Genomic DNA, 25612 nt, shown 5'->3' with positions numbered 1-25612 from the left:
GTTGAGGACGACGGTAGCAAATTACAAGAGGGGCTTTATAAGTAGGGGCCCAGAATACAAAAGTCAGGAAATTATGATGAACCGTTATAAAACACTGGTCAGGTCAGAGTTGTTCGGATCTCGAATTAATTGCCTGAAAGGATGGTGGAAGCCAATCCGATAACTTTTAAGAGAAATAGATAAATATTTGGGGAGGACAAGTTTGCAGGGCTATGGGATGAGAGCGGGCAGTGGGATTGATTTGGATAGCTCTTTTCAAAGAGCTGGCACAGACCCTATGGGCCGAATGGCCTCCTTCTGTGCTGTATAATTCTATGATTCTATGAAACACCAAGATCTGCAATCAGGCACAGCAATGGCAGCATTCAATTCTTAAACCTTACATTTTCCCCTAATCTGTATAGGCATGCTGTATACAACAACAAGATTACATTTGTATAGCGCCTTTTACATCAGGAGGACGTTCCAATTATATATTCCTTTGTCATCACGTCATATTTGTAAAGTACTTTATATACTTTCCTCACAATTTCCTTAGTATTGCCCAGTGATTCGCCCACTGATCATACAATTCCCCTTTCAACTAGTTTTTCATTAATACTTCTCTTAATGTCTTTTTGTCTGGATTAAAATCCCCTACAAGTGTTTGAAAATCCAAGCTTCATATCACCTTCTTTCTACTTAACTTCTTGTTTACTCTGCTACTCTTTTCAACCTTGATGATGGAATGTACTATTTGGCCTTTCAGAAAAGTTCTCAATAAAAGGAAATTAAAATGTCACACTATTGCATCGAAGAAAATTTTGAGATTGGATATATCATTAATACAGATTAGCGCAAAGCTCTTCCTCCAATATGGACTGTCTTGATCAGACGTGAAATTGCTGGTTGCTAATCTAGGTGTCAAAAATTCCATTCTTAACACTGATCAACTGAATAAACAACGTTAAAAAAAATACATTATACAGGATCTTTAACCTGAATATAGTTATGAAGCATGTCAATCGGCTGCCCAGGTATCTACCAGTGAAACTTTGTCACTTTAATATTTTGGGGGGGATGATAATCATTGAAATGAAGAGAGCATAGAATAGGTTATGACCTAAATCTTCAAAGGGTTTTGTTCAATTGAAACATCTACTTGGAGCCTTGAACAATAAAATAAGGTTCAACTTTGTTGTTTAACCTTCAACAAGAGCAAAATGACCATCCGAATCTCCACCTTCTCTTCCCCGTTCACCCAGCTTAAACCAAAACGAAAAACGGGATGTTCCCAATAAAAATAAAGTAAATGGAGTAACATGTAAATTATGTTTTATTTATGTAAGAGAAAACAACAATTTTTAGTACGACTACACAAGGTCAATTTTCAAGTTGCATACCAGAAGAAAACCACTGGATGTGACAGATTTTGCCTGAATTCTACTTTTGTCTAAACATTATGAGATTTAAAATTTATGGTTACAACTTTCCTGTGTTTCCTGGGTAATTACCTGAATAATAAAAGTTCAGTTTTATAAATCTATTCCAAAATTACTTTCACTAAACAAAAACGAGTCACACCAACACAACACCAACAGAAGGATTCCCACTAGGGTATACAAAAGCCCCAGGACTTGACATTCTTTCACACAGTAAGTTCCAGCTAACAAATGGAATAGTGTTCTGAAGCAAAAACTCTTGTGCATATTTTTCACTCATGCAATAATTTCATTTTAATACAATAGATACAATGCTGTACACATGAGTTTTCACTGCAAATTCCATTTTTCTTAACATTCTCTTGCTTGTTACCCCACAATTTAAGCACTGTTCCAAGACACAAGTTAAAAGGCGGTAGATTAACATTTAAATTAAATCCTTACCATCATAAAAATATGGAACCTTGTCATGATAAAGCTCCCAGCTGCATGTTCTTTTGTTGTGAATCACTTAAGAGTTAAGCCACACTGGTGCTGGTATAATGTTATAGGGGTTATGCACCAAATGTATGAGTTCAAACCATGATCCTGGAGATAAATGGATACTAAGCACATGTGGAATGAGGCTTCTGAACTCATTTTATTAAAGCAATATTTTTAAAACACAACTACAGTACTAGAATGGAATTAGTTCACGTGCAATTTTTCAATACTGTTGCAGTCTCTTATTCGGGCTGACCAAGTGGAAACAGAAGGAGTAAGTTTGTCAAATGTCAAAGGGAAAACCAAGGGGTCTTTTACATTTAAAAATTTGTGAAAGAGTACTTCTATATAGAGAAATAGGCTCATCTACTGCTGTGAAATAAACTAGACTTTACACTTCACATATATACGAGTAAAAGTCTTGGGCAGAAATGCACCAGTTGATGACAGTTGACATGATGGACCAGTTTGTCAATTACTATGCTTGAATCAGGGCTTTCTCTAAATAGTAACTGAACAGAAATTAGACATATTAGATCTGATGTAGATCTCGTACCTAAAATATCCTTTTTTTTCTTATTCAGATGCTAAGTAACTGAATTTTCTGCATTTCTATTTTACTACAATTTTCCAGCATTTTTCACACATATATATGTGTATATATAAAGAGAAAGATATATATATATATAAATATATATTATACATGAACGGTTGCTTGGATCTCATATGTGTTATTTTACACTCTGTAAACACTAAATTTATCCAATGAATGCCAGAATATGCACTACCTTTTAACAAATAAAACAAAAAGATGGGTTATTGGCTAAGCCCTCAGTTTTACAACAGTACAGATTTGAACTAGTAGGGAACCATACTCCTGAATATGGAAGGCACATGGAACCCTAATTTTGTAAGATATAAGCACACAACATCTCCAGAATCGAGTTTGGTATTGCCAAACTCAAATTTAGGAGAATGCAATGTTGTGCTTTACAGTAAGTCAAATGATCTTCAGCAATAGAAACAGTGATTTATGTTTTGTGCTTGTAAAACAATTGCATGTTTTCCTTAGTGTATTGGTATCTTCTGAGAATACGTTATTATAAATTAAGGCAATCAGATCCAATACAGCTGTAGTGTAAGTAGGAGCCCATGGGTTCAGTGGTCTCCCAGACTGGTTGGTTTCCATACTTGTAAAGGAGTATACAGAAACATGAAATGTGTGAACCCACATTGCAAATTAATTGATGCCATAACACTTGCTAAACAAGTATTGTATTTATTAAGCTAGTGAATCAACTAGGAGAAAAATCTTTACTTCCATGATAGTAATCTGCCAGAGGCAAACATTCAAAGCTAGTATTTAAATGACATTACACAAGTCTAAAAAGTTCAAATCAAGTGGAGGTACACTTACTGTAGACAATTTTATCAATGGTGGGTGGCATCAAACAACCAGCAACTCCTCCAACACACAAATGCATTTTTCTGAGCCTATTGTCATAATCCATAGTACAAGAAAAATAAACATTCCACTCAAGCGGTATGATATCCACTGAGTTGCATATTAATCATTTTTAGTAAAGAAAACAAAATTTAAAACCAGGAGATCATTTCAGGAAAAGAAAATCTTGCATAACTTCTGGTTGGTTTCACATTGGCAAAATATTAACTGACAATTTGCTTCATTTACTACAATAGTTTTCACATAGGCATAATGTTTGGATTCATTAGTTAAAACTAAATATGGCATGATATCCAAATTGGGTTTGTTGAGCTAAAATTAACAAATTAAAAATAAATCCTACAACACAAAAATATAGGCTGAAGAGCAAAGCAATGTGAAACCTCATATTGACCCAACTACACTTGTTAATTGTTAGTATTAAACAAATCCCAAAAAGTTAAAATGGTTTCTCACATTCACTCAATCTTCTGGATTTCAACTAAGAGGTTGAATTTAGAAAGACATCAGTTATTGATAAAAGCTTTAGGAAGGTAGAAAGTGCTTGACAAAGTTAACAGCGCTCAAGTGTGTTTTGTGAGACAAGAGTATAAGGGCAAACACAGCAATGAGAACCAACAAGGAAAGCCAATCTCAAAAGTTCAAGAGTGTTCACAAGAGGATGCCTCGAGCAGAAAAGTTCCAATAACCATTGTTCCTTGGATATACCAGGCATTTCCAAGGTCTGTATCATTAGTGTTGTAGTTCTAGAAGAGCAGCTCTACAGTTATTTGCTTCGGTTCCGCTCCTGCAAAAACAATACAAACATCTTTTTAAGCCTTTGTTGTCCCCAAAGCATAAATCATTTCATACTTGACTTGAATAGGTACCATATAATAGCCCTTGCATTTGATATAGCACCGCATCACACCTTTGACATGTCTCAAAGCGCTTCGCGGGATATACTGTAAAGTGGATTGACTATATTTGTGTGGGAAAATCTTGGCAACCAGTTCAGGTAGATGTTAAAGATCCCATGGGACTATTCGAAAAGAGAAGGGAGTTTCTCCCAGTGTCCTGGCCAACAATCCCCCCAAAATAAAATTGGTCACTCACTCCATGGCTGTTTGTGGGACATCGGTGTACCCAAATGGGCACTGCTATGCACAAACTTTATTTCCATCACAAGTAACTAAAAATTTGCAAGGTGCAAAAAGCCTCAAATGGATGAAATTCCTTAGAAATTAATGAAATTCTTTACAGATGAAGGATAAGCAGAATGAAATGTTGAGCAACTATGTGTACATATAAACAAACAGATATCAATTTAAATAGTTTAAAGAAGCAATTTTTTTAAAAAAAAACTTGACATGACTTCGCTTCAGTCACATTGACATTTACCAATAAAATTGCAACTGTTGTTCAATAGTATATATTCTTACTTATCTTTTATTATTTTTTAAGTAGATTATTTGCTGCACTGTAACATGAAACTCAAGATTCGGATCACTGGATGTAAATTAGTTTTCCAACTTCCCCCTTCCTCAGAATACTTAGTTAACATGAAAGGCCCAATGTACATTTAATTGTGTGCCACTTATTCATAATAAGTGAACTTTAAAGTTTAACAAAGCATTTTAAAATCACAATATTTGACAAAGAATTGAATGGCAATGCTCTAATCAAACAATCCTCAACTAAAACTAACCCTTTATAATCGCCAAATTGTGTTGAATATGCAAGGAAATGACCGCCTGAAAAAATATTTATCTGCAACGAATTGTTGCAAACTTGCTGCAGAGCAACCCTGTTTTTTTTGGCGAGCGAGGTTTTCCCTATTCACTCCACTGAGCCAAATTAAACAGACTCACGTTCCACAAACAGGAACTTGGGTTGCGCCGAAAAAACCCTTATCCCCACCTCATAATCCAGATACCTAATCATCAAAGGATGATATGGACCCAATTCCTTGCATCATTATTGCCCGAGCAAGTCAGCTGGCCGGATTGTCTCTCCAAGCTGTCTGAGACAGGGCTCAAGGTAGTTCTGTATTCTAGTTTTTGCACTCCTCTTTATGAGGGTGGATCAAACTCCTCAGATCAGGACTCTGTTGTTAAACTCCTGGCTAGAGTGCAGGTCTGCTTATGATGTGGGTGCCCTATAGATGTAAGGTTACCAGAAATGCGATACACTTCTGGCATGGAGCTAAAAAATTTGCTGCCGTCAGGTTGCCACTGATATCACTTTCTGTGCAGTGCTTTCTTACTGATTTCTTCCTACCTGGTGTGTACTACATCTGTAAAGCCCACTAGAAACAACTAGCAACACTTTTACCAAATTATACTTAGATGATTCAATTTGGATTTTAGAACTCTAAATATGAGTAAACTTTGACAAACACCAAGTGTTTATTTGTTTAGAGTGATCTATAATTTTCTCACACAAAGGCGTTATACTAGAAACTTTCTTTCGTCTGAATATTAAGATTTTCCTAATGGTTGGTGGAGAAAACGAGGTCATTTTTAAACCATATTTCTAAACCAAGCATGCCCAATTTTTACCAAAAAGATTTAAAAATGCAAGACAACACTATTATTCAAACACTACTTTTTCTTTAGAATCTTATCGCTGAAATGAGTATCTAAATCAGACAGTTATACCTATGCACACATGGAAATTTCCGTGTCTGGAATCCTACCATTGTGAGCACTGTTTGGTAAGCCTCCTGCTGCTTATCCAGCAGGAGGTCCACCCTATCTGTTAGGATTAAAAGGAGCCAAGTGGGAAGAATCCCTGCCTCCCCGGTGACCAATCTGCTCCTCCAAGTCCTGCCAACAAGCCAGGCTGGCTAGTCTGTCATCAGCAGTATCTTGGCATACTTTTTTTAAATTTCGCCCATAAAAAATACAGTCATTCCACTTTAGTGTAAATACAAAGCATGCTAGACGTCTCGATGACATAATAAGGTTTTATATCAAATACAACGATTATTATTATTACTGTGGACCTGTCTAGTTTACGAACCTAACTACCGAGGGTTGACCTGAATCTGATATTCCATTGCCAAGCAAGTTACCTTGGAGCCAGCTCAACTTCAAAAAAGACTGCTTACCTCGCCATAATGATAGAGTGGCTGATCCAGCATTTTTATTAAATTCTTTTGGTTTTATTTTTGGCTGAACAATTTTTATTCAATTTCTGCATTTGTTTTTCAGAAAATACGGTAAGTAGTGTTCAGGCCCTACTGATGAAAAGCTTCATTTATAAGTTTGATCCAATTCATAATAACCAGTTTTGCACAATAAGTATGGATGCAGGTTCCATACTGTATGCTATATGTGTACCGTCGTTTCATCTTACCTACAACAAAAAAAACTGTCTTAAGATCTGACTATATACTTCCAGTAATTTAAGACCTCTGAACAGATACCAAAAATAGCATTCGACGAAGCCGTTGGAGAAAGAGATCTACAAATCTACAGATACATTTCAGGCATCAGCAAGGAAGGCTCAAAGTATTCTCTTAACCTTCCACCCTCTAAATCTCTACACTGAATATTAGATCCATTACTGACAAAACAATTCCTTTCCCATTTTGACTCGGAAAGCACATTTTGGTAGGACGATTTCAACAATGACTGACTATTTTACAAATTTCATCAAGAGAACATTTCCAGGACTTTTTTACGTTAGAACATTATGGACATATATGATCCAACAAGAATCAGACCTATTCAGGGACAGCTCTGGCACATTCTTTATACAAAGGTCTACGAAGCAGTGAAGCAAAATAAAGCTAAAATTTTGGATGTACAACTTCAAGATTTTTTTCTAAAACACTGAATTTGAAATGAGAATTAATTTGCAAATGACTGACAAGTTATTACGTACCATGTTCTTACAAGTAGCTATGGTAAAGTGTCCTATCTTCATGGCCCACAGGCTCTCAGAAGGAACAGAATGTTTACAGCTAGACAAAGCTAAGTAAATAGCACTCCAATAATGCATGCAAATACCGTATATGTTCCAAAAGGCAAAAAATACCTAACAGATGAAATCCTCGACCCTTTGTAAAAAGCAGAAAAATTAGATATTCTTCAGTCAAATGTCGGGACATAATTAGCGTACTTTCCTACACATGTTTTTTTTCTGCAGTTAAATATGTTTCTTTCACCTCTTGTATCTTCTTTGTGCATATTGATAATTTCCTTTAACTTCTTTCAAACTTCAATCCTGTGATTTACTTTTTAAACTTTCCCTCTCAGGTGGAAGTATTTGGGCTTCAATTGATGCCAGTCTCACTGACAGCTGCGAATCAAACTGCAGCAGGCAACAATATTACTTATGTGTTGCAACTTCACACCACCTAGTATGTATTGCTCTATATATTAATGCAGAGAGCTACGTGGTTTAGAATCTGAGAAACTCAAGGTATGAAAAATGTTAGTGTTCATCTCACCTGACATTATTGCTGTAAATTTGTCAGATTCGAATACTTAATGATGGATGTATAGCACTTAATCTGTTTATAGTATTGAAGTCTTAAGACGACCTTTGTGATTATTCAGAGGGCAGCAAATTGTATTTTCTTTTACATTTATATCGAGTCTAAGCTTGAACACAAGACTCACAATGGAGAAAATATTAATTCCAGTATAAGGAGCTTTACATAGATTAAACACTAAAGCCCAACTATTTCACACTGTGCATCAATCAGAGTTCATCCAGTTATTTAATTAGTTATTTTTCTTCAGCTCAAGTCAAATCCATTTGTCATTACTGATAGCCAATCATTTGAAAATACGCTAGCAATCCCATTGTAAGGCGCTTGATAATATTAGAAGTGTGTAACTAATAACTAATTATCAAAATGTTTTGAATATTGGTCTTCAATAATAGTGCACTTTGAATGTTTATTTCACTGAGAGTACAGGCAACTATTATACATTACACTATTAAGAGTATTTGAAAAATACATCTACCAAGATTCAGTTTAAGATTCTAAAATTGGAAACAAACTTTCATAATTCTTGCTCAATATAATAGATGAATAACTAATGTGTGTCAGATTAATTTGTGTGAAAGTTGGGAAGGAGGGAGAAATAAGATCATAATATGCCATATAATATTCCAAAAGCAAGGAAATATGGAAATACTAAGATTAGTATTCATTACTAGACTGTCAAAAATAAAATGTATCTCTGTAGTTTGAAACAATACTTAAAACTTCGCATTATGTAAGCAACATTAACAAAATCTCAGTATTTCAATGCATAGGTAGGACGTATTGAACTCTCTGTTGGTTTGGTTACTCTTAATAATAATCCTTGCATTTGATATAGCGCTTTTCAAGTCTTCTAGACGTCTCAAAGCTCTGCACACAATATGCTGTGAAGTGAATTGACTGTATACTTGTGGGCAAAACGCAGCAGCCAATTGCGCACAGCAGTGTCCCACATACAGTCGTGGATTGAAAATGACCAATTTATTATTGTTTTTGTTTTTTGGAGGGATTGTTATTGGGCACGTGGAGTAAGGAAATTTACTCTAATTCCCTTTTGAAAGTTATTATTGAATCCTTTCCCACTATCCTTTCAGGCAGTGCATTCCAGACCACAGCAACTCTGTAAAAAGTTTCTCTTCATCTCCCTTCTGGTCATGGAATAAAATATTCTATACAACTCATTAAATATTTGGAACCAACATTAACTTTTATTAGTTCATCCCAACCAAGAATAACTTTGTCAGTATTAGTTGGCATTGGGTAAAACATTGTAAACAAATCCTTGCTGTAAACTAAATGTGCATAAAAAAAACAATGCTTTACATGGTGATGGGTTTCGTCTTGTGTCAGACGCAGCTAACTAAAAAAAATTGCTGTGCACTGCGTTTAAATCTCCCAACGTGTCACAGCATATTAGTCATGTTTGTTGGGGAATGAGAAATACAATATGCACTTCAATATTTGTTATGTTGTGCAGCAATACGATTCTGTTATGAACATTTAAATAGGTTTCTTTTTTGCGCAAGTGGTTGCCTTGTCATTCGTAAATACTAATCCACAATTCACCTAAATTCGCATTTCATGGCCTTTTATGAGACACTGTTGTGTACAAATTGGCTTCCACATGCATGTGCCAATATGCAATCACAACACTTTGCAAAAAAANTGTTGTGAAGCACTTTAAGATTGTGTCCTCCTAAAATGAAAGGAGCTATATCAAATTCAAGGGCTATTATTTATTTAAGTGGGTTCCTGATCCATAGAAGGTGTGCACGTTGAGATCAGACTTGGCTATGCAGGCCAAATAAGTACCCACTCAAAACTCATTATCAAGAATCACAAATGAACAGTCAAGCAACACTGATTCAAAAGTTATGAACATTACCTTTGCTGAGTCTTAAAATTCTTCAATGTAGGACCACAATTGTAAATAGGACTTCTACGTTATATAAACAATCTTTTGCACCATTGCACGTTATGCACTCTAACAAAAACCTGTTGGAAAGTTATTAAACACCTGCATGCAAATTGCCACACAAGTGGAGAATACAGTATCAACAAAGAGAGTTCCATACTGCTGCTGTAGGCTTAAAATGAACCAGTTAATTTTTTCCTTACCCTACGTATGGCTTCCTCCTCCTCTTGACGCTTTTCATAATGTGCAAAATCATCAAAGATTGAGGTGGTATGCTTGTAAGTAGCAATTATTTTAAGCACTTGCTTGGCTTTCTCCAGGGGCACTTCTTGTGTGTCCCTCGAGTTGGTAACCGGCTTGTTATCATTATTTTCCAATCGAATATGTCGCAGTTGGTTATTCGGTACATCTTTCACAAAGATCCACTTAACCTCAAATTTGCCCTTCCACTTGTCCTGCGACCAGACTCCAGCATAAGCATTGTAGTCCACCGCTGACTTCATCTCAGCCACTCCACAAAAATGTCCACTTCCATTTACACTAAAAAGTAAATAGAGCGGCCCTTTACCATTCAGGGAACGGAAAGCAGCATCCAAGCGTTTATTACCATGCTCAGTACTACACCAGATAGAGTACTTGATAGAACGATGTATATCATCCTCAGAGTAGCTTTTAATTATAAATACTCGCCCAGTCTTTAGACTCCAATCAAAATCTTTGGGGTTGTAGTTGTGCATGCCTTTCAGTTTTTCCAACACAGGGTGTACATCTATTCCTGATGGTGAAGAGCTCAACGTTGCCATACCCAAACCAAAGCTCTCACTATTCGTCCCACTGTTCTGAGCAAAACCTGTTGCCCTGTTACGAGGAGCCACCCAGCGGTTTTGGGGCTGTGACTGAACTTGGGACTGTTGTTGTTGCTGAGGCCCTTGCTGCTGCTGCAGCTGTTGCTGAGGTGGATGAGTCTGAATTGTGATCGGCTGCTGGACAAGTTGCTGTTGGACCAGTTGCTGTTGGACAAGCTGCTGTTGGACAAGTTGATGTTGGACAAGTTGATGTTGGACAACAGTTTGAGGAGGCATTACATGCTGTGTAGGTGGGGCTTTGGCCACAGTTCCCTTGTCTTCCCAAGTGCCAATATTCATGTTGTGTTTTATAGGCGGTGGTGGTACTGCGGCTCCACCTATTCCCACACTAGTCTTAGGCTTTAGTTTCGGCTGAGGCTTTGCGGGCTTCCTAGCAATAGCAGCCCATGATGTTGGTTTAGGTGCTGAATTATTTGTTGCTGGTATGTTATTTGCAACAATGCCACTGGAGATACCGGTACCACTAAGAGCAGAGCCCACTGTTTTAGTAACAGCTGTTGTCATATCTCCTCCAATTTTTAGTCCGGGCATACCTTGCTCAATGCTATTTATACCAGGCACCTTGCTCAAAGTATCATTGCCAAATCCAGCTTGTCCATCAGCTATCGCTCTACCAAGAGAACTGGGTGGGTAGCCATAGCTGCTGCTATATGCAGAACTTTGTGTTGACTGTCCCTGAGATCCACTTGCCCCCCAAGTAGAAAAGTCTGCATTTCCAGGAAAAAAATTAAATCCATGCTGATTCAAAAATGGTGGGGTGCTCCCCAAGGCCCCAGGTTGACTAAATACACCATCTGGTATAAAGTGATGCTCACCATTGCTCATTTGTCCATATGCAGTCAAGTATGGCATTGGAGGGTCACCCCCAGTTGACCAGGGGGCCTCACCAAGTGAATATGGAAATCCAATCGAAGGAGCATAGTAACTGGGCATATATGGGTCTGACATTGGTGGGTAGCTGTTATTCTGAAAGAGAAAAATAACATTATATTTTAATTTGAAACATTTAAATAAACAGCAAGACTGCAAGTTTTCATACATTTTGCAATAGTTCCTTCAAGTTATACGTAAAATAATCCTGCACTGCTGCTTCGTTATTTGGGATCAAGATCTTGAGGCTAGCCAGATCAATTTTACATTATTCCACTACAATTCAAATATCACCTAACCTATTAATCATATTAAAGGCAGGGAGTAATCTTTGAGAGGCGATATTTTAAGTTTCACGTGTTCAGTCCATCCTAAAATCTATACTAAATGTTGATTGCAGCTAATTTAGACTTCAAGCAACAATGAAATTTCAAAGTGTCCACATAATGGTGTAAATAAGGGTGGTCCAACCTTTTGACTGCCACAGGCCAGATTCCCTATTTGAGAAAGTTCCACGGGATGCCTAAACAATATTTTATGTTTCCCTTCCAGAAACATAACAACATTTACAAAGCACTTTTTAATTTTGGAAGGACTCAACAATGTCGGCTGGGCACCTGAACTGGGGGTGAGGGCTGAGAGATGGGGACGGGGAGGGAAAAGGTGACCAAAAGCGTTATAAAAAAGTTAGGTCTTGACGTGTCTTGAAAGAGGGGAGGGAGTCGGCGGGAATGGAACTCCAGAGAGCAGAGGGTAAAATGGCGATGGCAGGGCAGATGGGGTGGTGGGGGAGAAAGATGTGAAGTAAGCTGGTGTTTGCTCTGCAAAGGGAACGGCCAGGTTGGGAGGTCGCAGAGATAGGGTGAGGCGTATAGAAGTTTTTCACTGGTGAAAGGGGGAGCTTTCTTTGAGGAAACTGCACGGCACTCGGTGTCCGTCCTCACTCCTGACAGTGAACCAGGAAACCCTACCCTCACTTCACCTCTCTCTGATCTCTCTTTTCCCCTCTCCCTCATGCTCTCTCTGATCAATCACTCTGAATCTCCTCTCTCTTACACACTCTCTCAAACCCCCTCTCACACTCTCTCTTTCCCTCTCAATAACTCTCTCCCGATTCTCCTCCTTTCTCTCTCACAAACTCTCCCTCTCAATTACTCTCTCACTCCCGCTCTCCACACACACTCTCTCTATCCCCTCTCGCACTCTCTCCCCCTCTCTGTCACACTCTTTCTCTCAATCACTCCCTCTCTATCCCCCCTCTCTCAATCTCCCCATCTCTCTCCCTTCTCATTGACACTCACACATACTTTCTCCCGTTTCTCATCTCTCACTCTCGTCGCCCCTTTCTTACCTCTCTCTCACACTCCCGACTCTCACACACACTCCACCGTTTCAATCTCTCTCTGTGGGGGAGAGGGAAGTGATTGACAGAGAGGGGCTCTGTCAATCACTCTCTCTCCCCACCCCCCTCACACAGTATCTCTCTCTCTCGCTCTCTCTCATTCCCCCTTTCTAACATCTCTCAAACACACACCTCTGCCCCCTCCTCACTCTCTCCCAATCAGCTGTGCGATTCACTATCTGCAGTGCCGTTCTAAGGACACGGTTGATAAGAGACTCGCTTGGTTTCCTGAAAGACCACAACAACAGCCGACATTTTTAATCTCTGCGTCCTCCCAAACCCTGGCTCCTGCCGCTGCCATGGGAGGATGTTTATCAGGGAGGTAGAGAAAGTTGGAATGTTGGAAATGGTCTCAGGCTAGATAAAATCAACCTTCGGGCTGGATACGTTGGCGTGTTTGCCTCCGAATGGAAATGTAACATTTTCCAACAATCAGCAACTGCCCCAACTCGACACTGCACTAAACACCAATCCACTGAGCAAAGCGAGGAAGAGATCTTGCATTAAGAGTGCCAATACAGTCCTAGGTTTGGTAGTCAAGTACTTACTATGCAACAATTAATTACTTGTCAGACTGCAAACAATTAAATACATATTTTGAATTGTATACAATACAATTATAAAACACTATAACTCAAATGTAGTCCTGTGGTAAATTTCTGTGTATAGAACACCCTGATAGTTCTTTTGACCCTCTGCCAAAAGAGCATTGATACCTCTGAGGTTACCTTTGAGAAACCGAACAAGTGGTATGATTCTACTAATATACTAGAGAGCAACAAATAGCAGAACTTGAAACCCACACTTCAAATTTCTCTACCGAATTCCCCACAGGCTCAGAGTCTGTCATGTTAAAATTCAACTGATCCAGTCAGAACTCCGTACAAGGAATCTTAATAGGATGGCATCAATCAACTTTAAAACTGGTTTATTCGTTAATAACTTATTCATCGAGTCACTTGAATATTTGAGCTGAAACGTTTCAGGAATTATGCTAACCCGATCTAAATAAATCAACACATTAGAATTTTAAAGGAAAGTTTCAGTGCTTCTGCTCTGGGGCAAGCGCCCTCCCACCACCATTCACTGCTCTTCCATTTTTCTAATATGTGAAAGTTCCTAAAATCAAAGGTGGCTTTTTCAAGCACTCAAACTATCAAATGTTGACCTGCCCACATTTCTGGAAACGTCAGGCCAACCTTTCAATTTTGTGGCTGGAAATTAAAGCCTGTAAATATTTTAATGACAGATTCCAAAGGAGTGGAAAGTAGGTTTGAGAACTATTGATCCTAGAAGTGTCAAAAATGTATTACTAACCAGTTTTAAGATTTATCGAGCTATAAAAATAATATTATATGGGAAACTGACACCATTTAAAATTTACAACATAGGTCTAGTGGATTTGTTTTCTTGAATTCACTTCGCTCGAATCCCTCCACTCCTCTGCACTCCCCCTACCCTTCTGACTTCCTCAAAACAGTGCCCGTTGCCTTCGTTCCTCTGGGTCTGGCCTCCTCCTCGTCCCCCGAGTCCTCCGCTCCACCCTCGGCGGCCATGCCTTCAGCCACTATGCCCCGAGGCTCTGGAACTCCCTTCCTCACTTCCTTCGCCTCGCCCCCTCTCTTCCTATTTTCAGGTCTCTGCTGAAGACCTTTCTTTTCGACCGCGACTTTGGTCACCTTCCTCCCCTCCCCCTGGCTCGGCCCCGGGATCCGTTACTGTGAAGCACTCTGAGATGCCGTCTGGCGTGGATAGTGCTATATGAATCCAAGTAGTGGTTGTTGTTGCTGATTTATTAATTATTAAATGAATTCAGGAAATTAGGCGAAAATTCCAATATGCACAGGTATATTTAACTTGTTTTAATGTAACTGGAGGGTTTTTAATTCATTGCAAGCACAAGTCAATGCTTATATCTATTCAACACTAACTTGAGTACCATCAATTTTATTAAAAATGCAAGTTTGTGTACATGTGTATAAAATGAGGTAATACTTATCACGAAAAAAAAATCAGAAAAAGGTTTTGTGATTCTTCCTCCTAAAACTGCATATTTGATCAAGAATGTACCAACTGCTGGTCGCTTTACTTGACCAACTATACTCAACTAAAACTGTAGCTTTCATAATCAGGCAGAAAAAGTCCAAAGTCTACTCTTAAAAACAATACAATTTACAGCTATACAGTGATTTACCTTTGGATACAGCAACTTATACCATGATTAATTTAGGCAAAGAAAGGAAAATATATAATGGGTTGAATGGAGTGTCTTCTGTGCTATCGCCTTACTTTTTGGTGGACCGTGTTGCCAGGGAATTATGAAAGCAATATGTGGGCACATAGCTATGCAGGTAAAATACATTTTGAGGAGTTTTTAAAAATTATACCTGGCCTTCTTCAATATGACAAGCAGTTCTGGTCTCCCCATTTCAAAAATTATACCTTGTTGTAAGAGAAACTGCAATGGAGGACTACAGCAAAACTATGGGGAATAGCAATACAAGGAAGGATCAGCTACCCAAGAACTCACTTGAAAGGACTTGGTGTCTAAAATCATCAAGAATTCAGAAAATTTGACTGCAAATAAGTCACTCCATTTTGAAAATTCAAGAATAAGAAATCAAACACAAGTTTAAAAAAGGGGGGGGAAAAGAGAATTTCTATTCATAAAATAACGAGACCCATGTGGAACAAATTACCACAAATTAGCAGGGATCAAATATGGAGCTTTTATTTGGTCAGCCAGGTGTCCAACACATGCTTAGGAGTGACTGAGCACTGATTTCTATATAGATATGCCACTCATACGTGTATGGAACAAAGAGCTATAAAGGGTTTCAACAAGAAACAACATAAATATAAATTAAAAGAAATTAACATTAAAATAATTCAGGACTATTAGATGTCAACTGAATCTTTGGGGAAACTGGATGGTTAAGCAAGATAAAATAATATTCATTACATTTTAGCATAGCTTCTTTTAAATTGGAAGGACATCTCAAGGCGTTCACAGGACATACTTAAAATGGAGTGACTGAATTTTGGGGGTGACAGCCAATTTGTGCACATAAGGACTGCAACAGAGGTGGACCAATTTCCTAATAGAAATTACGATAACATCAGCCCAGATTAAATTCTTGCACTGTCAATGTTGCATATTGGCTTTTACCCACTTTGCCTTTTGGATAAGTTTATATAAAGTTAGCCTTTTTATTACTTAGAGTGGGTTCCTTAATGATCACAACAGGTGAATCTTAGTGCCGCCAAAAGAAGCAAAAAACTTACAGCAATTATTTGCAACCATTAGCAATTCAGATTGATTTGGACTTAAGAAAGAATACCATTACTTTCATAAATTGATTGCAAAACCTGCAAAGATCGTTTATGTTTTTTTGGTACTTATAAAGAGCTATAAATTCAAGGGAGCTTCTTTATTGTAATCGGTCACCCTTTCTATTAACTTTTTTTTAAAAAAGTGTATAAAAGTTTAAACCTGTATTGCAGATCCAGACAATCTAACCATGCAAGAAAGCAGGTGTATATGTTCACAGCAGCTAGCTTAATTGTTCTGGGCACATGATCGTGTTTTCGGCAATTATATTTCTGTACTCGCTTGCTTAGCTGGACAGGTTGATTGGATCTATAATGTACTAGATGAAGATTTCCAGTTGAGGTGCTGTTTTGCACAAAAACAGGATTTGTATGGTATACAGCACCAAATAAAATATAGGTTTGTTATGGAAATATGAACAGAATTAGACAAGTACTTTACAAATAATTACTGTTCCCTCATTAGCGTTTACTTTCCTGAAACAAAAAAAGTTAATCCTTATTTATTTTCAAGGAGTTTCTGAAGGACACTTATGGTTTTACTGTACAAAAGGCTCAGTGGCAATTGGAATTTTTAGTACAAGTCACTAAATTAGCAAAATCTACATTGCACTAATCTTAACACAAATTGTTGATCATAGAGTACTCGAAAACCTTACACCAATTATTTGTGAAGCGCTTTCAGATGCTAATGTTATAGCTATTATATCAAATGCAAAGATTTTTTATTACTAAAATACCATCTAAATAACAGCAAAACAAAGCTGGTTTGTTTGCCTCTCACAAACAACAAAAATACAAGGAAATTGCAGTGGTTCACTTCTGAACTGTTTTTAGTGGTTACTTATGCTACAGCTAGTACAGAGCAGAAATGGTGTGAGATCATCTCTTTGATATGTCACACTACTTCCATTAAGCAGCATTAAATCAGTTACAGTCATTCCTTATAATAATATATAACATTTCATGAACCCCAAATTATGTCCTATGGCAGGACATCCTGTAAATTGCTGAGTATGTAAAAGTTTGGCACAAAAGTATACTCCAAAAGCTGACGGTTTGCACAATTGACCTGAGCTCAAAGAGAGCAGGTCAACATATATTTTAATTATTTATATATTTTACACAAACTGTTCTGAAATACGAAACAGACCTTGCAGGAAAGATAGTGGATAGTGCTGTTCCATAGGAAATTGAATAGAATTTTGGAAAGGGAATTGAGGGCATAAGATTGTACACTTTGCAAATTTGGGGAATGCCCAGGTGGACCATAATTGTCTTTACCATAGTCTGTTTTGTCTGCCAAAACAAGCTACTGTATGTGCACGCACACTCCTCATAAACAACAACAACAACAAAATTACACTTATAGAGCGCCTTTCACATCGGGAGAACATCCCAAAGCGCTGAACAGTCAGGTGTCAGGGCCCGAGCATAGGGGAGAGTTGGTGTAGGGGTGAGGGAAGACACAGAGGTGGGAGGGAGACCAATGGCACGGTCGAAAAGAAGGGTCTTGAGACCGGCCTTGAAGGAGACAAGGGAGGAAGCGAGGCGAAGGGACCTTGGAATGGAGTTCCAGAGTGTGGGGGCAGAGAGGCTAAAAGCACAGCCACAGATGGTAGGCAGGAGACATGGAGCAGGCCGGAGCCCGATGAATGGAGGGAGTGGGCAGTTTGGTAGGGACTTAGCAGGTCAGAGAGGTAGGAGGGGGCAAGGCCATGGATGGCCTTAAAGATGATGACGAGGATCTTGAACTCGATCCTCTGGGGGATGGGGAGCCAGTGAAGTCGGGTGAGGGTGGGAGTGATGGGGTCACGGAGCCTGGGGCATGAGAGTACACGAGCTGCAGAGTTTTGGCTGATCTGCAGCTTGTGAAAGGAAGAGTTGGGAAGGCCGATGAGGAGGGAGTTCCCGTAATCAAGCCTCAAGGTGACGAATGCGTGGGTGAGGATTTCGGTAGCCTGAGGGGTGAGGCAGTGGCGGAGTCTGGCAATATTGCGGAGGTGGTGGTAGGCAGTGCCGGTCATGACGCGGATGTGGGGGAGAAAGGACAGTTCAGGGTCAAACAAGACACCCAGACAAACTGTCTAGTAGTACACATTAGTCACATCTGCAATTTTTGCACTAGTTTGATGGACCAGACCACTATATTTTAACATGATTGCCCTGTACACTGCTACTGCACACAGCACTGCTGGAGGAGGCACCATAAAATCATGTCTGGTAGCAGCTCATTTGCATCACCAGTTTGCCATGGATGGTAGAGATAGTGATGGTAGGAAAGCAGCAAATTAACTGCAGGATCAGATATTCTTGGCACAGAATTCAGTCCTCATTTTCTACTTCTCTTCTTCCTCCTCTCTCCTCCACCCTGCCTGAAAAATGCATATTCTAAAACTCACACAAGTACAATTGTTTCAAAGTCACGAATTGAATCTATCTACTGGTTTTATTCCCTCCTCCTCTATCTGTCCCCGAATTCAAATCAATTGGCTACTCATTTCTTTGGTTTATGGGACATTGCTGGCTGCATTTGCCTATAAACTAACGTTCAGTAATTTCTCATTAATTTTATTTTGTAAAGTGGTTCAGGATGTTTATTTTACATGAAAAGCACAATGTAAGTTATTATATTCCAGCTGCTAAAAGATCCTTACATGCCAGCAGTACAAATAATCCAAATAACCAATTTCTGAGGTAAACAATGGGTAGTTGTTTGCTTAAAAATAAACCTTTAAAATAGATGCAGTTTATCACAAAATAAAGAAAGACTTAATTCTGATTAATATTGGCAATGTATAGCAAGGAAGGTTGTTCCTGACAAAATCCAAAGTCGTCTGTTCTATACAAAAAGCAGGGTGAACCCATTATAATGAATGTGTTATTTGGGATCCATAAAATCTCAACCTGCACTGTATAGTGAGCCACTACAGCGGGGGTTCACTGTACATGCACGCAATTGACAAATTCCGACAGGGGAAAAAAATTGGGAGACTCCTAGGTTACCCAATGTCACGCTCATTTTCCGTGATAAGATAAAATCAACAACCTGACAACTATTTGTCACACAGGAAGCTGAAGTGTCAGACCTCCAGGCCATTGGGTCTCTAGGAGTGTCACATCCTGCTTTGCTGCACATATGAAGTGACATCGACAGCAGCCTAATAAACCGAGTCTGCCATTTTAGTGCAAATTGCACATTCGTAATAAACAACTGCAAGGGTGTTAAGTGAATTTGTGCTATAGTAAAGCCCATTATAACAAGCTGCACTATAGATTTATGGTCTCGTTTTGAAGATTGATAAAATAATAATCCTTACATATGACCTGAATGTCAAAAAGTCTCAAAGTACTTCAAGAGTTTTCTGTAAAGTGTACTGAGTTATTTAATTTTATGGCCCAAAACAGCCATAATAAAACCATCTTTCATGTCAGGACATTTCTTTGTAGGATATACTGTAAATTTCTCCTACACCTACCCTCCCCACTCTCCACCGCTCCTGATCCCAAACACTAGCTCGGGTGCGGATCCCTGACTGTCTAGCACCTCGGGACAACCTCCTAATGTGAAAGGTGCGAAACAAATGCAATTTGTTGTTGTATGTTTTGTAGCCAATTTCCCCACAGCAATGTTCCACAAAAAGCTATGAAGTGAGTGACCAATTTTATTTTTAGGGATTGTTGGCTGGGAAAATGGGGAAAATCTCACTTGTTTTCGAATAGTATCATGCGATCTTTAACGTCCACCTGAACAAGCAGACAGGGCTTCGTCTTAACATCTTTCGTTAAGGAAAAGGAATGAATGGATTTTTTGAAAAAAAATCTGTGAGACTATTGGCTAGGACACTGGCAGAAACTCCATACTCTTTTCAAAGAGTAATGAGGAAATTTCTGAACAGGAAGACAGGGAAGCAGCATTTAAAAAAAAATTGCACATACATTTTCAGTTTTCATTGATAGAATTGTTTGAAGATTAAATTACTTTATTCCCCAAGGCCCTACTGGCTTAAGCTTCCTGCTTCCATAATACTATTTAACAGACTGCAAGGTTCCAACTTTAATTAGTTGTCTTGAGTTAGCAATTGCAACAATACAATTGGCCTTAACATCACTTGGATACAGGGCGGAAAGCGAAAGAAAAATCACCAACGATCCTCTCAAAAGATCGTAGCTGGAATTATGTATGTCAATATAAACATGAAAAAAAAATAAGCTAAGCTGTAAAGCCCTTCATTGGTCAAATAGACTTCCATCACTCACCTTCTAGGATCACAAATGAAAATTAATTTTCTACTTTTCTTGGTATAGGTATTTGTCAGCTTTTCAAATTGAGGAAAATGAATTCCCATCATTCATTTAATTTTGCTTATTTTATTGTCTTGAACTCAAAATAGCAAACTTTCGCGATAGCCATTGACGTCATACCTAGAAGGCGACATCGCAAAATAAAAGTCAGCTATTTTTGTAATCAAAGGGATTGCTAAACCCGCCACCAAAAAAACAAAAGGGTAAAACCGTTTTTTTTAATAAAAGGCCGAAAATCAGCAACCCTAAAAATAATAATGTGGGTGAAGTGGGGGGAAGGTGGTAATGATAGAAAATTGGCAAAAACAGGTGGACGTGACTTACCTGATTTGTCTGACTGCTTAGATAAGGTTCAAAATCGTCATCATTCACTGCGTCCTTCTGATGCATCGAACCGTTTTGAACTGTAATTAAAAACCACAATCAGAGAACATTCCCAAAAACAATGCAATCACATTTAAAAATCTTCAAACTTCCTTTTGGGATAGTAAGGGAAGAGAGAGATATGAGAACCTACAGTTTTTTAAGAGCCTAAAATGTCTCAAAGCAGTTCAGAAATTGTAATATGCAACAACTTCTCTTTACTCAAAAGCGGCATAAATGAGGACAGATGTCTCACATGATACAAGTATTTATGAACAATGTACAAGAACAGATCAATGCATACTCGTAATAAATCAAATCTCCAGGTAGTGAGCCCAAGTGCCTCGACAGGACTCAGAATGACACTCACCGTTCTAACATATCAAACCAAAAGCCAATCAGATAGAAAGGAATACCTGGTAAATTCCAAGCCAGTAATCTAATCAAACTATAGAATCATAAACCACACAAATAAAATGAACATAGTAATCTCTGAACATGAGCCCACGCAAAAAGATTAACAGTGTCAATAAATCATTCTTGATATTTACAATATACTGTATGCATGCAACACATACACATGGTTTCAATTCCATGAGGTGATGGGGGAGCGGGGCATTTTGTCCTGTCAAATATTGTGAAGCATTTTGACATTACTTACATGGAGTTCTTTGAGGCATGATAATCAAGGATTGATGATATTACCAACGTTTACGAGAAATATGTAATTGATGACCACAAAATTCTAGGTTCAGTCCAAATAAATTTGCATTAAAAAATTATGAGTCTCTCCAGTAGAGGATTACATCCCAGCTGTAAATTGTTGCTGTAACAGGTGAAGTCATTGGACAGAACTTTGGCTGAATTTACCTAAGATATCACTCTACAGTCAACTAGCCAAATATGAGGCAAACAATAGAAATAATTTTCCATACTAGAACGCTTTGTTTTACTGTCTAAGGTTGTAAAATTAGAAACATATGGATAATACAGAATGAAAATTTGACTCCATGCTGCAGAACAGCTAAAAAAAAACTTTGTGTTTTGCATCAAGAAATGCTCAACCATTTGAGCTTCAAAACACTGGTCAATAAACAACAGTCTACAAACAGGGCTGAGTAAATGAGTACAGTACAAACAATGCAAACTAGCTAAATGCATTCTTACACTCTTACTACGAAGCAAAAACACAGATAAGCAAAACTATTTTCTTATGGTATCACTGAATAGAACAAAATATGCAACTCCAGAATTACGATTAGACCTGTTAAATCTTAAAGCCAAATTATTCCCGCTGTATTTTAAGTTACAAGTTAGGTGTTGATGAAAAGGTAAATCTCTGAGAACATGGACAGCAGTAGCCATGACTGGAAATGTGCAATCCAATATGCTTCAGCTGGAAACAGGAGAGGCAAGATGACATAAAGATTACCCCCAAAATATTTTCCCTGATACATTGCTAATTCCAATTGCACTACAATATAAATAAATATCTTCTAGCAATTTAGATTACTGACATTGTTGTTAACCCTCTGAGTCAGAGCAAAAGAGTCCACCTTTAACCGGTCAAATGAAAATGATTTGACAATTCCTTCCATTTAAGAAGCAAGAGTCAGAAATCACAAGTTATCATAACACAAGCGACAAGATTAAACACTGTTGATGCAATTCATGCCGACGTTTGTCAACAAATGTTTTGCCAAACATTTTTCACGAACAAGGCCACATATTTGACAAGAGTAACGAAGACAAGCCAGTGTAAGTGAAATCTGCCCAAGTAGGTAAACTGAGACGAGTCGTTTTAGCTTGAGATCAAACCATACAACTTCAGGCTGTTCACCTTCTCGCATTTCAAATGATGTGAAAAATCGATATAAATCAATACATCCGTATTATCCAATAAAGATCAAATACCCCCCCCCCTCCCCCCACCCACCCCCCGAAAAAACCCTTAGATAATACATCAAAAAATAATTAAATCAAGGAAGTCAAGAAATTCAGACCCTCTCAATTCTCAGTAAATTCAGATTGGGCAGTACACCCATCTGTAGGAAACTGAACAGAATGAGTAAGGTACCAACTCACCTTTACTCCCCTGTCCTTTCGGTCTCTGTTGGTAGTATCGTGTTTAAAAACAAGAAGAGAAAAAAAAAGGGAGGAGGGAGGGAGGGGGTGGGGGGGGGGAGTACCAAAAAAAATACACAAAAAAAACCAGAAGAAAACACCCGTCGGTCAGTCGGCACCGCGTGGAATTCGGCGTCGGCCGTTAACGGGTTTTAAATCAATTTCGGCGAATCGAAAAAAAATCTGATTCACGCGTTAACAAAAAGCCACAGGAAATATCTACGAGACGGAGAGAGAGAGAGACAGAGAGAGAGAGAGAGAGAGAGAGAAAAAAAGGGAGGGAGGGAGGGAGAGAGGGAGGAGAGCGCGCCAGTCGCGGCCCTGTGAGGCGCCTGGTGCCCCGGCCCCAGCGGCGGCCTCAGGCCTCAGCCCGAGTCCCCCGGCCTGGCCCCGGCCCCGAGCCCCGGCTCTCCGGCCTCCCTCCCCCTCCCCCCCGGGTCTGCACGCCGCTCATTGACCATTACCTGATCCACGCTGGTAGCGGACATTCTTCATTAAAGAGACGGGCTCGAGCGCTCTCTCTCTCTCTCGGTCTCCGTGTGTGTGTGTGTGTGTCTCTGTCTCTCTCTCTCTCACCGCCTTTTTCTCAGCTTGAACCCTGGCGGCGGCGGCCCGAGTGACGGTCACTTCCCAGGAGGCGGCGGCGCTGCGTCTGTCGGTACTAGTTCCCGGGCTCCGCTCGCCGTTGCTCGGTCACCTCGGTTCAGCTCGATGCCCCCCTCCCGCCGGCTCGGCCTCTCAGCTACGTGTCGGTTGCTCCGCCGGCTCTCGCACCCGCGCACACAATGGCGGACGGCTCCAGCACTCACTTCCGCTCGCAGTCGCTGACCTTCCGTTCCGCGACGTCAGTGCGTGAAGGACAAGCCCCGCGCGGGGAGCCGGTCCTGCCACCTGCCACCTGCGGGGGGCGCTGTCACTCCCTGGGCTCCACTGTACCACCTGTTCCCCACTCCTCAACAGCGCCATCTGGAGGGACCGCAGAGCTGCACATCCACCTCTCTATAATCGTGATAATAATCCTTGGACGTGATGCAGTGCCTTATCCGTGTCATTGAGACGTCTCAAAGCGCTTCACAGAATATACCGTAAAGTGAATTGACTGTATCTTTTGTGGGCGAAACGCGGCGGCCGATTGGGCACAGATGTGTCCCACAAACAGTCGTGGATTGAGGCACCAAACTTATTTTTTCGAAGGAATTATTGCTCCCGGAAAAGCGATCCACCAATCGAGTCACAACCGGGTTCCTACTTACTGTTGGGTAAACAGAGCCGTGTGGAGTAAGGAAACTTGCCCAACTGGGAATTACCCGGCCGGGAATCGAACCCAGGTCTCTCGCGGCAAAGTGTGTGCTCTAACCACTGAGCTACAGCTATAGAAGGCGTACACCATCTATCAAAATATATAATAATAATAATAATAAATTGGTCACTGCTGTGCGCAATTGGCTACCGCGTTTCACCCACAAAATATACAGTCTATTCACTTTACAGTGAAGTGCTTTGAGACGTCCTGAAGTCGTGAAAAGGCGCTGTTATCAAATGCAAGGATTATTATTATTATTATTATCTACAGAGGGCACAGAGCGCCACAGCCCCCATCTATAGAGACCACAGAGCTACACACACACACATCAATATAAATACAAGTTGTTGTTGTTGACAGACTGAGGAGATTTTTGAATAAGGCAGAAACCCAATTCACCATAATGGCCAGTTTCAAGAAAGACTATATACAGGTAAGAAATATTATAATCAAAAATGATAAATTATCATGTGCATTCTAAAAGGGTTCTTTCTGCTGGATACTACCACTAATGCAAAATTCAACAACAACAACTTGAATTTATATAGCCCCCTTCATACCGGACGGCATCTCTGCGCTCTTAAATCAACAAAAAGTGCTGTGTAATTTAAAGGAAATAAAGACTACCTGAGGTTCAGATTCAGATTGTGGGTCCTGTAGCTCAGTGGTTAGAGCACTCGCTTCGCAAGCGAGACACCTGGGTTCAATTCCAGACAGGGCGAAACCTTAGGCAAGTTTCCTTACTCCACACGCCTAATAATAATCCCTCCAAAACAAAACAATAATAAATTGGTCATTTTTAATCCACGACACTTTGCGGACACTGCTGTGTACAATTGGCTGCCACGTTCGCCCACAAATATACGGTCAATTCACTTTACAGCATATTCTGTGATACTTTGAGATGTCTAGAAGATGTGATGAGCGTTATATAAATAATGCAAAGAATTATTGTTAGATTACCTGAGGTTTGGATTCAGATTACAGGTCTGTACCTGCCCTGTTAGTGTGTATAAAAGTCTTTCCATTTCATCACTGTTTTCAACCTTTTGAAGCTGTATGTCACTATCTTAGGTGGTGTGGCTTCTCAATATGTTCTAAGGTTTTCAGAAGGAAATGTGTTTCTTTAATTATAATTTATTTGCGTTTTTTTAAATCTGTATTTAATGGCTGTGGGTTGATGTGGTTGTGTTCATGAAAATTAGCCAAAGTTTCTAAACCAAACATAAAAATAATTGAACTCTCCACAATTTATGATGCTGGCAGTACTGGAGAAGCTTGT

General features: G+C 39.3%; 1 protein-coding gene across 1 annotated transcript; it reads right to left on the bottom strand.

Moving 5' to 3' along the window:
* Window positions 1-1297: 1297 nt before the first annotated feature.
* ythdf3 (YTH N(6)-methyladenosine RNA binding protein 3) lies at window positions 1298-23844 on the bottom strand. The gene is made up of 4 exons (XM_007896734.2): window positions 23492-23844; window positions 20865-20944; window positions 9971-11599; window positions 1298-4156 (listed from the first exon to the last, which is right to left on the bottom strand). Exons 1-4 carry the CDS (start codon window positions 23520-23522, stop codon window positions 4136-4138), a joined length of 1761 nt encoding a protein of 586 aa, XP_007894925.1. The 5' UTR covers window positions 23523-23844; the 3' UTR covers window positions 1298-4135.
* Between the last annotated feature and the right edge of the window lie 1768 nt (window positions 23845-25612).

Source organism: Callorhinchus milii, unplaced genomic scaffold, assembly GCF_018977255.1.
Source record: "Callorhinchus milii isolate IMCB2004 unplaced genomic scaffold, IMCB_Cmil_1.0 Scaffold2, whole genome shotgun sequence".
Taxonomy (NCBI): Eukaryota; Metazoa; Chordata; class Chondrichthyes; order Chimaeriformes; family Callorhinchidae; genus Callorhinchus; species Callorhinchus milii.
The sequence above is the reverse complement of the archived record's forward strand: the minus strand, read 5'-3'. Positions and strand labels throughout refer to the sequence as shown.

Bases quoted from the DNA above. Each gene is read 5' to 3' on its own strand.
- ythdf3 (XM_007896734.2), bottom strand. From the start codon at position 23,522: ATGAAGAATGTCCGCTACCAGCGTGGATCAG. The intron at 11,600-20,864 runs GTAAGTCACGTC...TTTCTCTTTCAG, and splicing joins TAAGCAGTCAGACAAATCAG to AATAACAGCTACCCACCAAT. The intron at 4,157-9,970 runs GTAAGGAAAAAA...TTGTTTTTGCAG, and splicing joins AGGAGGAAGCCATACGTAGG to GAGCGGAACCGAAGCAAATA.